Source organism: Schistocerca nitens, chromosome 4 (assembly GCF_023898315.1).
Source record: "Schistocerca nitens isolate TAMUIC-IGC-003100 chromosome 4, iqSchNite1.1, whole genome shotgun sequence".
Classification (NCBI taxonomy): Eukaryota; Metazoa; Arthropoda; class Insecta; order Orthoptera; family Acrididae; genus Schistocerca; species Schistocerca nitens.
In genome coordinates this window covers 83,043,750-83,056,720 of record NC_064617.1, presented here as the reverse complement: position 1 = coordinate 83,056,720, position 12,971 = coordinate 83,043,750, and the positions used below count along the sequence as shown (strand labels likewise).

Sequence of the window (12,971 nt, the reverse complement as noted above, 5' to 3'; positions counted from 1 at the left end):
GCTAGGTACCCAGACCCCAATGCCTATTGCATGCAACTACCTCCATAATGTTCACTTGGCAAATGGCTGAGATTGACCTTCAAGGGTGGCAGCAATTCCAGTCAGAGTTGTAACCATTTGTCAGTGACAAGACAGGGCACTCACCTCCAGGCCTGTTAGTTAGAATGTTTTTACAATTACTCGGCTGTGAGTGGTACACCATTCCTTGTAGAAGTATTAGATAGTCCATACTGACACGCCAAAAAATTGGGCAACTTCCTTCATGGTTTGGCCAAAGCCAAGTCTACATATATTAGCTCCATTTTGTCGTTTCGTCACACCTCCATATCAACCCATCTTACTGCTGATTCCACTGATTCCATACACTCGACTGGCGTGTACATATAATTTCACTGTCAGGACTTACATCAGTGGTGGGGAAGATTTTGTGACCACCTCGTAGCAGTTCAGCATCATATCCATGATACTAAGGTTTGCTGACTCAGTTTTTCTGGTGGACTGAGGAGCATAGTTGAATGTGCAAGAACGGCATCTAAAGTTAGTGCAAGGGGGCACAGCAGCATCTCCATAGTTCAGAGTGTCAGTGGGTGTCTTTAATGTGTGTAGCAATGAAGAATGAAACTGTGTTTTACATTACAAGTTAGATGAAACAAATTCTGTGTAAATCAAGTAACATTATACAACAGGGACCTACCGAATGAGGCTGTGCGGCTGTTAAGATGCTAACCTCATATTCGGGAGGATGGAGTTGTTCTGTCTAGCCATCCTGACTTGGGTTTTCTGTGGTCTCTCAAGGTCACTAAGGCAAGTGCCAGAATGGTTCCTCAATCAAGGCCACCCCCAACCACCTGTTCTATGCTCACAGACTACCTGTCCCATCCTCATTCAGCATGTTATGTATGCTGTGTTTTGTATATTTTGATCTATTGAATTGCACTGTATTACTTTGACAAATCTAATATCACTGTAAGATCATCCTTGGATGAATAAAGATAAATAAATAAATAAATAAAAATCCGCAGTGCTCCAAAGCATGCTCTTTTAACCCTTTCACTGTTGTGGGTGTGTATACACATCCTGCTACACTGTTTCCCTGGTGCTGTGGATGTGTACAGGTGCACTGGTTGGGTTTTTCTGCAGTGCTTTGGATGTCTGTATGTGTCTTGAGCCATCTACCTCTCACCCCTGTGGATAAGTTACTGCCATAGCTCAGTGATTTAAAAAGTTTTGAGTATTTATCATACAACATATGTGCCCCATTATGTTATCATTTGCCAAAAACCTCATTTTGATATCTTGAATCATTTATGAGATGTGATAATTGTTATGACCACGATTCGCAATGCACAAGGACGTGAACGGGCATGTTGTGCACAACTGCCAATTAGATATAAAACCCAATAACTCAAGAATGAAATTAAATACTGTCCTGCTCTCAATTTTAAATAAAATTTCCATATTTTATCTACATTTCATTCACTGCAATGTAAAGGGTGGGTCGAAAAGGACTTTAAAACTTTGGAGTGATATAGAAATTTATTGAGATAACTATAGAATTGGTAGATGTGTCATTTTGTAGCAAACAACTTGAAGTTTCACATTCTGGTTTGATGTGACTACCATTTATGATGTGGCAAAAATGCCACCAGTAATCAATTTCTTCTCACACTCTTTGCAGCAAATCATGTGTAACTTTTGCAACGGCAGTATATATTCGAATTTTCAGGAGATCTAAATTGTTTGGTTTCACGGACAATCCACTGACCTGGAAAGGGATTATCAAAGAAACTTCAAATTTCCGTGAGGAAATCAGGTGGTGCACTGTCTTGCTGATAGTAAACCATCTCATCTCGGTTATCCATCAATCTGTGGAATTAAAAAGTTTTCAAGCATATCCACATACACAATACCAGTGAAAGTAGCCGTTTTAACTGTGCACTACACTAGCACTCCTAGTGGCAGAATGGAGTACTGATGCACTATGTAAATCAAACTTGATATTGTTTGCTTCAAAATGACACATCTACCAATTTCATAAGTTACCTCAATAAATTTCCATTGGAACTACTGACGGCCTTGGGAGAGCCAGTCCTGACAAAGCTCTACCATCTGGTGAGCAAGATGTATGAAACAGGCAAAGTACCCTCAGACTTCTAGAAGAATATAATAATTCCAATCCCAAAGAAAGCAGGTGTTGACAGATGTGAAAATTACCAAACTATCAGTTTAATAAGTCACAGCTGCAAAATACTAACGCGAATTCTTTACAGAAGAATGGAAAAACTAGTAGAAGACGACCTCGGGGAAGATCAGTTTGGATTCCGTAGAAATGTTGGAACACGTGAGGCAATACTGACCCTACGACTCATCTTAGAAGCTAGATTAAGGAAGGGCAAACCTACGTTTCTAGCATTTGTAGACTTAGAGAAAGCTTTTGACAATGTTGACTGGAATACTCTCTTTCAAATTCTGAAGGTGGCAGGGGTAAAATACAGGGAGTGAAAGACTATTTACAATTTGTACAGAAACCAGATGGCAGTTATAAGAATCGAGGGGCATGAAAGGGAAGCAGTGGTTGGGAAGGGAGTGAGACAGGGCTGTAGCCTATCCCCGATGTTATTCAATCTGTATATTGAGCAAGCAGTGAAGGAAACAAAAGAAAAATTCGGAGTAGGTATTAAAATCCATGGAGAAGAAATAAAAACTTTGAGGTTCGCCGATGACATTGTAATTGTATCAGAGACAGCAAAGGACTTGGAAGAGCAGTTGAACGGAATGGATAGTGTCTTGACAGGAGTATATAAGATGAACATCAACAAAAGCAAAATGAGGATAATGGAATGTAGTCGAATTAAGTCAGGTGATGCTGAGGGAATTAGATTAGGAAATGAGACACTTAAAGTAGTAAAGGAGTTTTGCTATTTGGGGAGCAAAATAACTGATGATGGTCGAAGTAGAGAGGATATAAAATGTAGACTTGCAATGGCAAGGAAAGAGTTTCTGAAGAAGAGAAATTTGTTAACATCGAGTATAGATTTAAGTGTCAGGAAGTCGTTTCTGAAAGTATTTGTATGGAGTGTAGCCATGTATGGAGGTGAAACATGGACGATAAATAGTTTGGACAAGAAGAGAATAGAAGCTTTTGAAATGTGGTGCTACAGAAGAATGCTGAAGATTAGATGGGTAGATCACATAACTAATGAGGAGGTATTAAATAGGATTGGGGAGAAGAGAAGTTTGTGGCACAACTTGACTAGAAGAAGGGATCGGTTGGTAGGACATGTTCTGAGGCATCAAGGGATCACCAATTTAGTATTGGAGGGCAGCGTGGAGGGTAAAAATCATAGAGGTAGACCAAGAGATGAATACACTAAGCAGATTCAGAAGGATGTAGGTTGCGGTAGGTACTGGGAGATAAAGAGGCTTGTACAGGATAGAGTAGCATGGAAAGCTGCATCAAACCAGTCTCAGGACTGAAGACCACAACAACAACAACAATAAATTTCTAATCATTCCAAAATTGTAAAGACCTTTTTGGCTCAACCTATACAAGCTAAAATCAACCATACATAAAGTTTACACAATACATTTTTACCTCTGCAAATCTTTAAAAACTTTGTGCAGTGATTTACTGAATTTGATGGAGCACAGTAACTATGGAATATAATGAAAAGAAATTCAGTCCTTCATCATGTGAAGATATCTCCCTGTAAGATGGGCAAAGATCAAATTTTTCCCAGCATTTGGCGAGCAGTACAGCCATAATACAAGCCGCCCTCAGCACACAATGCAGAGAGCACATCTGTAGCAGCAAAAGGATTAAGAGGATGAATAATACATTGTCTGGTAAATTTTTGTGTGCACTACATACCTGTTTGAAGAAGATGTGTTATGCTCTAATATATCTTTGCGATTACTGCCACTGCAACTGAGTCTTGCATTACGGTGGGAAGAAACTGAGGGGATGTCATTGTTTTCTTCACACAGGTTATCATCACTGCAAGTGAATAAAAATATGCAACAAGAATACAGGTAAAGTGAAATAAAAATGCAAAAGATTTAATAACAATTCAAGAACAACACACACACACACACACACACACACACACACACACACACACACACACACACACTACGAAATACGGGGAGGTTATTAAAAATTAAAGAACAATATCTGAAACAGTAGGATCCCAGGTGGGAAACCAATAATTTCATAACGCCACAAAAGCTTGAAAGATCACAGTAGATCAGACTACAAGGTTTCTAAAATGTTGTGCACATCAAGTAAACAATTATTTCTTATTGAACTGCAGTTAAAATAAATGTATCTCCTGTGAGCAAATTGTGATGTCAACCTAAATCAGAATAAGAAAGCAGCTAATTGTTTACAGGTACCATACTGACAGCCAATCAGAGAATGAGCCATTTGCTTGTTCGCTGTAATCAAAACACTCAGATCTTTTAGGTGTTGGTTACCACATTTATCTTTGGACAATAATTGCAGCTGATAATGTAGTTGTAATTCAGTATCGTTCTATGCTTTGTTTCTCAAGAATGGCACATTTATTTTATGCAACATAATGACTGAAACTAGCAGCGAAATTGCACAGAGATGTGACGAGACTTTTACAATCTAGTAAAGAAAACTCAATGCTGCCATGCATTGACTGAGAGCATTTGAAATGTATCTCACAGAAACTCTTACAACTGCTGCTGTCACAGTCGTACTCTACAGATGGGTTATTGCAAACGGACAATATAATTTCCTATAAAGATCAACTGTCTTATCACATTATATTTTTACAGGCAGACTGACAGAAGAAATGCCAGCTGTTACACATCAATCATATGAGTTGAATTACAGCTATGTTTATTGTTCCAGGCTTCTACTGAGTAAAGAGGTTTCGCTGATATGCAAGTGTGCTAGCTAAGTTTCAATATAAGTACTCAGATATGGCAGATATAAAAAAGACAGTGTAAATGCCACAAGTATTTGGATTAATCTGTGGCTAAAAGCTTGGTTATGACAAGACAAAGTCTCACTTTTGGAAATGGGGTTCAGTTGTAGACAGCAAGATATACAGGAAACCAATCATTCTGACTGACAAAAGGACCTTAAAAACTGCTCTGCCCTTTTTGATTTTCTTCTTTCTTGTATGATTTGAAGGTCAGTGCCCTACAACAATTTCATAAAGCAGTATACTGTATTAACCCGACTGTAAGACATGGTTTTCTGCTAAATTCATCATTCAAAAAATACAGGGTCATCTTATATTTGCAGATTAAACTATTGGTGCTAAGGTGTTTTGTGGAGAATACATGTGTAGTCTCACATTTATAGCTTTGGCTACAGAGGTCATGTGCAGATTTATTTTGAAGAATTCAGATGGGTAGGGCTCGGCAACGATACTCGCATTCCAACAGGTTCGAGATTTCCTAATATGCCAAACAGCTTGTTACAGTATTGAAATTGTTAGAACAAACATGCAACACTGACTCGTGTAGCACTAGTACAAGAGACACATGAGAAACTATGGACTAGCCACTACAACAGCCTACTGCTCTGATTAAAATTTGGTAATTTTGTGAAACACAGGCAAAAATAGCATTAAATTCTATCATCTAACAGACTTTTGTTGTACTTGAACAGGTTTGCAATAAACATTCTTGTACATTAATGGATACCACGTACAAACATTAATGTCACTTTTTAAGTAAAGGTAACACTCAAAAATGGAAGTGTTGTCCCTGATAAAACATTAGTTGATTCAGAACCCAGACCACTATTTTATTTGGTTATGAGAGACTGTAACGAATTACTAAGTGGGCTGCAAACAAGAAATTTCAGTCACTGTTCACCTATTAGAATACCCAGTAAAACATTACCATCTTTTAATCAGATTTAGAACATGAGTGTCAGACATACCGTTGAAACAATAAGGAAAGTTAATACAGAATGAAATGTCTAACAAAGAAATAAATCATATTAAACTGAATGTAATTGTTACTGCAATAATAAATTAAACAGCAGCAAGATCCATTATGGAAAAACTACCAACCGACATCACTAGATCGCGAAAGCTCACGAATGGGGCTGAATCATAACTGTACTCCTTTATTTATGTATTAGTTGGTGTTGTTATATATGACCTGCACATCAGAAGACATTGCAGTCTGTTTTTCATAGTGACTCAAGCTCAGCTCTACGGAAGGTTTGGAAGGGGACAAAGTACACCAGCATGGCTGAGAGCTAGGTTGATCAGGCGGAGGGGAACGGTATGCGAGCAGCAAATTTCATTGTGTTGCCAACTATGGAAATCTATACCATGTATTTTGGCATTTTATGAACATCTACCACATTTAAACTGCAGTTTGCCTGAATTCACTTGTAGTCGGAATCGAACTGCCTTTAAAATTGGAAGAATACGCAACAACAGTATTTCTTTCTGCAAGAGTCAGTAAAAATGTAGATAGGGCTGTACTTATGTGTTTTTCACTGTAATGTTGTCTATGCTCACCTTGACGTACAACAGGAATGAAAGGATGTGTGTCAGCTGGTTCTACACAGCCAATGACAGAACAGCGGGCAGGTGATATGCTTGGAAGCAAGAGATATTGGAACATTCTCACATCAGTACAGGAGCAAACTCCAATATGTATTCAGAAAAAAACGGCTGTGTTCTCAGATCCCACTGTAGCCACAACCTTGAAACTGCAACACATTCGGAAGAAACAGCCGAATAGTTGTGACAACAAAGATACAAATTTCACAGCTGTGCTGTTAGGAGGATGGTGGTGGTGATTAAAAATAGTGATACCACAGACTACAGGGCTAGTAAGCAAAAGAGGCAGAAAAGAAAACAGTTTAGAATAGGGATAATGTTAGCTTTTTGGCAAACACTGTACATCAATAAAACAGTTTGTGATTTTGATTAATCAGAATATGTTAAAAATAAATTTTTCTCGAGGAGTCTTTTAAGGAAAGGAGTGGCTGTCTTATATTCAGGGTTATCTTATACTCAGGTAAATATAGTAATACCATTCTCAAAAACATTCGTGAAAATCAACTTCAAAGATCTCTGAGCACTGTTAAGTATAGATTCTTACATTTCGTTTCCATGTGTATTCCAGGTATCTCTTTCTCTCATGTTTTGATGAGCTTAACTAGTACTAGACTGAGAATGAATTGAGATAATCATTACCTTGCCTGACCCCCATTTTAATTAGAAATGATTCTAAATTTGGGTCACAAATTTTACTTTGCAGATTGTGTTAGTTTACGTCACTTTTATTTTGGGAATCTGTAATACTTTCTCATCTGCACTCCACTTGCAGTTGTCTATATTTAAATGAGTACTGTCTTTGCATGCTACAACACCCTTACTAAGATTCATGGTATTGTGCAGCTCTGATACAACAGGATATTCTTCAAGAGACTTAATTGTATGCAGATGGCAGCCAGTCAGAAGCGGATGCTTTTGCTGACCATGTCCCTTGTCTGAAGCATTTCCTCTATTATGGAATGTCCTTCTATACTTCTGTGACTTCAATTATGGAATATTTATCTATACTTCTGTGACTTTTTCTTAAGGTTTCCATTTTGTCTCCACACAACAAATAACACATTCTTCAAGCAGTTTCTGGTTTTACTGCTTATTCTATTTTTCATCATATTTTTTGATCTGGATCTATTCCAGTGGTTGCCAGCCCGAAATCTTTAATAACTACATAAACCTTGAGAGCCCAAACCCTCTTTAATCTGGTTTCCTAATGATTAGTTGCCAACTTTTTCACTTGCTTTCCACAACATCTGGTTCGGTAAGCTACACCTCCCTTAACTGTTATTTCATGAATTATTATTGTCTGTGCCTGATTGCAAATACGAGCCAAACCACCTACATTTTTGTTAATTTAACTCTGGTATCAATGTGTAATAATAAGATGAATGAGGTCATTTATCATATGTTCCAGAAATAGAAACAGAATTAATGTGTAAGGATAATGAGCGGTCGAACATAAATAACCATTGGAATATTTTTTAGTTCAATTTTGCTCTCCACATTCTCCAATGGCCTACGTATTATATTTTACAGTATTTTAGCATCACTATGACTGTGATTTTCCACTGCATGGCAACAGCTGCACACAAGATTGCACAGAGTCAAAATGGCAGTAATTTTAGACTAAATATCAATGCAAAGCTGAAAGGCACTGTATAAACACAAATATTTTTTTTCACACAAAATTACAGTACATATACTTTGCACATTAATATTTCTATTTACCTAGAGAATCCTGCTCTGCCATCATCCAGGTCCTCCAGAGTAATCTGTGTGGAGTTCCCCCATGTCGCATTACTTGTGCCAGTATCACCAGTGCCACAACCTTTAAGAACACAAAAGATTCACTGGTTGATATTCATCTTTTTAGAGAGTATTTATGATGAGATACAGAATCTATCCAGCTTCCGAGTCAGAACTTCCCTGATGTATTAAAACTGTGTAATGTACTGTGATTCATGCTGGGACCCTTTCCTTTTGTTTACAATTTTATTACCAATTTAACTGTCTGCTCTGCATTACAACTAACTTATGGCTACATTCTGAATGACTGAAGCTTTCTTTATGCTCAATCATATAAAATATGCTTGGATAGTTAAACTAATATTGGCATTTATTGGAAAATATGAGGATATGGATTAGAATCCCTATGTGGCATAAAGTTTTAATCTATAAGGAAGATTTATTTCAGTATATACTCAAGTACTGTAAAGTTTCATTCTGTTTCCCCAAATACACAGAGAGTTGAACAATAGCTATTTTACATGGAAATTTGGTAATTCATTGTAAAACAAGGATGACTATTAAAACACAATGAAGGGAAGAGCAAGTTTTGGTTCATCTGCTACACAGAATCCATCATTTTTCAAAAAAGACGTACACTGCTTATGGGCAGCACAGAAAGGAAAAAGACAGAATGTTTATTTTTTATATTGTACTTCATCAAAAGACATGATCATTTAAGGAAAATATACTATTTGTTGAACTTTTATTGATCATTTATCTTCCTATTTCTGAATCGGGATAAGTCAGAAGATTTTTGAGCCACTTGCATACTGAGTACAACCACCACAAGCTTTGCTCATCTCTAACAGTAAAATAGTGAATTCTGTGTAGTGTGGTTGATTTTTTCATTTTGAAAAATGTGAAGAAGCAACTCCTCACCCATCACAGGAGCCATCTGTGATTTATCAGAGAAGGAAGTTACCACTATATAGTAATGTGTGTGTGTTACCTACGATTACACAGATGATCAACACAAAATGCAAAGTATTAGATTGGTGCATAAGTTCATAGGGCTTTTGTTTTGCTTATTGGTATTCCAGTTGCTGAGGGTTTGTTTATTGATTGTCTTTTTTTTTATTTGTAGTTCACTATTTTTATCTGAGTTTCCATATTATCGTTCTGTCTTATGGATTTATTCATTAAAGACATAAAGTCTGTAAATGAGTCTGGAATCATTTTTTGGCATTTTATTTTTACAAGTGCGTCTTGTTCACACAGGTTTCTTACACTTTATTACTGGTTTTGGCTACTGCCATCTTCTGGTAATTAAAATATTCTGATGTAAATCATCGTTAAGTTAAACATGTGAGTTCATGGAACTTGTGTGATCAAGACAGGCTTGTAAAAATAAACCGTCATATGGAGATGGAGCTGTGGACACTAGAAAATGGAGTGCCAAGCAGAGAAATAAGAACATTTCCGACATTTTTCTGTTTCAATTCAATAGAGGAGTCACAGCAGCAGAGACAGCCACAAACGTTTGTGCCATGTATGGGGATGATGCCACTGGACAGAGCACAGCAAAAGGATGGTGTTTTCATTTTAAAGAGGATCACTTTGACATTAGTAACTCTCCACATTCTGGAAGACATTCGGGGTTTGATGAAGATCGTTTAACCGCATTCATTCACAATGATCCATGTTAATGTATTCGAGAACTGGCAAATGTGATGAACTGTGATCATCTCGTGATCGTACGACATTTTTATGCCATGGGGACGGTAAAAAAATATGATGTACAAGGATCACATACTCTATGCCAAATGACGAGCCAAATGACAAAAACCAGTGGGTGGCCAGATGTGCATCTCCACGTGCTCATCTTCGACTGGCTCGTCAACAACACCGATCATTTCTATCCACTGACCATTCCTATCTGGTACTGTAATGGTGATGAGCAATGAAATCTTTATGCTAACATAAAGAAAAGAAAGGAATGGTTGAGCCCAAACAAAGCAGCAATTCCTGTATAAAGACCTGTGGGCATCCACATCCCTCTATGCATTTGGTGGAACAGCGAGAGTGTGGTGTACTACGAACTGCTTCCCCAAGATGCAACCATCACTGCTAACATTTATTGTCAACAACTGAGAAATTGATGCTACTCCACAATAACGTCCACCTGCATTCTGCTAGACTGACAAAAAACAGTATACAGGAGTTGGGTCGGGAACTTGTTCCGCATCCACCTCATTCACCTGATCTTGTGACCTCAGATTTTCATCTTTCTGCTCTCCATTGAATAACCTTTAAGGAACTTCCTGTCCAGATGAAAATGCACTCTGAACACGACTCAACGAGTTATTAATCTCAAAATCACATGATTTCTACGGTCTTGGAACTGAAAATTTATCTCAGTCTTGACAGACTGTTGTACACAGCGAAGGAGACTCTGTTATTGATTATTTGAGTGGGTGTTACGTGTATCTGTTGTGTTTATTTAACTTATGGAAAAACACTATGAACTTATGTACCAAGCTAATACAGATATCCATAAAAATAATTAATTTTTTAAATATAAGTTAAGTGGATAGATAAAAAATCTACACATGAAGCACCGGCAGGAGTACACACATATAAAAGGTATTACAGTGTGCTGGCTTTTGGAGCAAGTGGCTCCTTCTTTTGGCAGAAGGACTGAAGGGGAAGGAAGAGCAGTGAAGGAAAAGGACCAATGATATTTTAAAAAAAAAAGGGGTAGAGTTCAGAAAAGTCACCAAAACCATGGGTCAGGGTAGACTTACCAGATGGGATGAGAAGGAAAGACTGTTGGGGATTGCACCAGATGAGACCTAAAAACCTGAGAGCTTAAAAGTGGAAGACAGGATAATAGGCAAGACAGGGATTAGTGCTAAAACATTGTGCACGAGTTAATAAGAGCAAAAAGCTACATATATTGTATGTGATAAGAGGTGGGAGGGAGACGGTGAAAAAGGCAGATTAGAAAATGAAAGATGTAGAAGACTAAAAGGGAGTGAAGAAAGAAATAGTCACTGTGAAGAAATTCTGAGACCAAAGAAATTAATGTAAATTAAGGCCAGCACTAAGGACATGTTTTAGCACCAGTCCCCACCTGCAGAGTTCTGAGAAACTCCGCTAGTGGGAACTAGCACTAATATACATATATGACAGTGTGCACAAAATAGCTTGGCTCAAACGAAGGGGTCGTCAGAAGGAAGTGCTAACCCTCAGTATAACCTTCGAGTCCCAACAACATTAAAAAAATACAATTTTTCACAAATTAATCTTTATTACCAAAGAACGCAACAAACACAAGAAGAAATTGGCAAAAAGTTAACAATCAATTTTTTAAAGAGGTGATTTCACATTGTAATCATTGAGACATACTGTTTTCAACCACCATTATTTCATGAGATAGATATGAAGCAATTTCACATCCTCCTAGACACAACCATACGTCTAGAAACTTCCATGAAACTCATAATGATTAAACCAAATTATAGTCCTAAGTTAGAGCAAAAATGGACCCAAACTTTAATCAACTTATACTAAAAGTACATGCTGCTCCAGGCGTTTTGTTTCAAGACCACTCATAAAAGCAGATTTCAAATACCACTCATAAAAGCACTAGTACAAACTCAAATTTACATTACAGTGCATTTAGATGTTCTTACTTTCACTGTCAATGATCTTCTTATAATGATCACTATAAAACACATCACAATCTTCTACAGTCACATAGCACACTCTCCACGCAGACTGCTGCTTTGAATGCTGTGACTGACTGTTACAATGCACTATACTGACAAGATTAACTCAGTGTACCACTAGATGTGTCTGTCTTGCGAAAGTATTAGCAGTTTTACGCAAAAGGCACTGGTAATTTAAAAAAATTGATAAAATAGTAGTTTCAGGCAGAAACTACTGATACTCAAAGGGTTAGTAAGGGTTAGTTTCATCACATTTTGGTGTTTATGAATGTACAACATTCTGGTGGCAAATTTTTCCTTATGTAGTGCTAAAACACAGCTGTCTACTATATAATTTGTTTTGTCATATTTTATTTATGTCATTTACAAATTTAACCAAAAATATAAAAGCAGCAACTTAAAATCTACATTTATGGGTTAGCATTTTCTTCTGCCAACTAATTCATATTTGCACAAACAGTGTAGCTGGGAAGGGAAAAGAGAAAGAGGAAGATTAGAGTTTAACATCCTGTCTACAATGCGGTCATTAGAGATTGAGCACAAGCTCAGATTGGAATATAATGGGGGAGGGGGGAATTGGCTGTGCCATTTTCAAAGACAACATCCTGGCACTTGCCTAGAGCAATTTAGGGACATCAGATTTGAACTGTCATCCTCCTAAACATCCTCTCCACTCGCTCAGTGGAGGGGAAGCAGATGCTGGCAATGGTGGGGGCTCTGGCTCGAACAACCACCACGTGGTAATGGAGGTGCAGTTCAACAGCTGAGGCCCATAGAGAAACACATATCAAGTGTACCTTATTATAAGCTACAGCAAACTATCATACTGGGCGGTTATAATTCAACTGACAGTGTTCCGAGTGCCACAGTGTCGGCTGTATACATCACAGGGCCCTTAAACATTGTATGTTCATTAAACAGTGTGCTTGTGGGGTATATGGTGCTGTAAGCAGTC

At 37.7% G+C, this 12,971-nt stretch overlaps 1 protein-coding gene across 6 annotated transcripts in view; it reads right to left on the bottom strand.

The window, feature by feature from the left end:
• Positions 1–12,971, bottom strand: part of LOC126251840 (pericentriolar material 1 protein-like) — a 781,694-nt gene that overhangs the window by 254,214 nt on the left and 514,509 nt on the right. For all 6 annotated transcript variants that reach the window (XM_049952507.1, XM_049952508.1, XM_049952506.1 and 3 more), the window contains 2 exons: positions 8,286–8,385; positions 3,872–3,997 (listed from right to left, as the gene is read on the bottom strand). In XM_049952507.1, the coding sequence (XP_049808464.1) occupies positions 3,872–3,997; positions 8,286–8,385 (226 nt within the window). The remainder of the gene's footprint in view (positions 1–3,871; positions 3,998–8,285; positions 8,386–12,971) is intronic.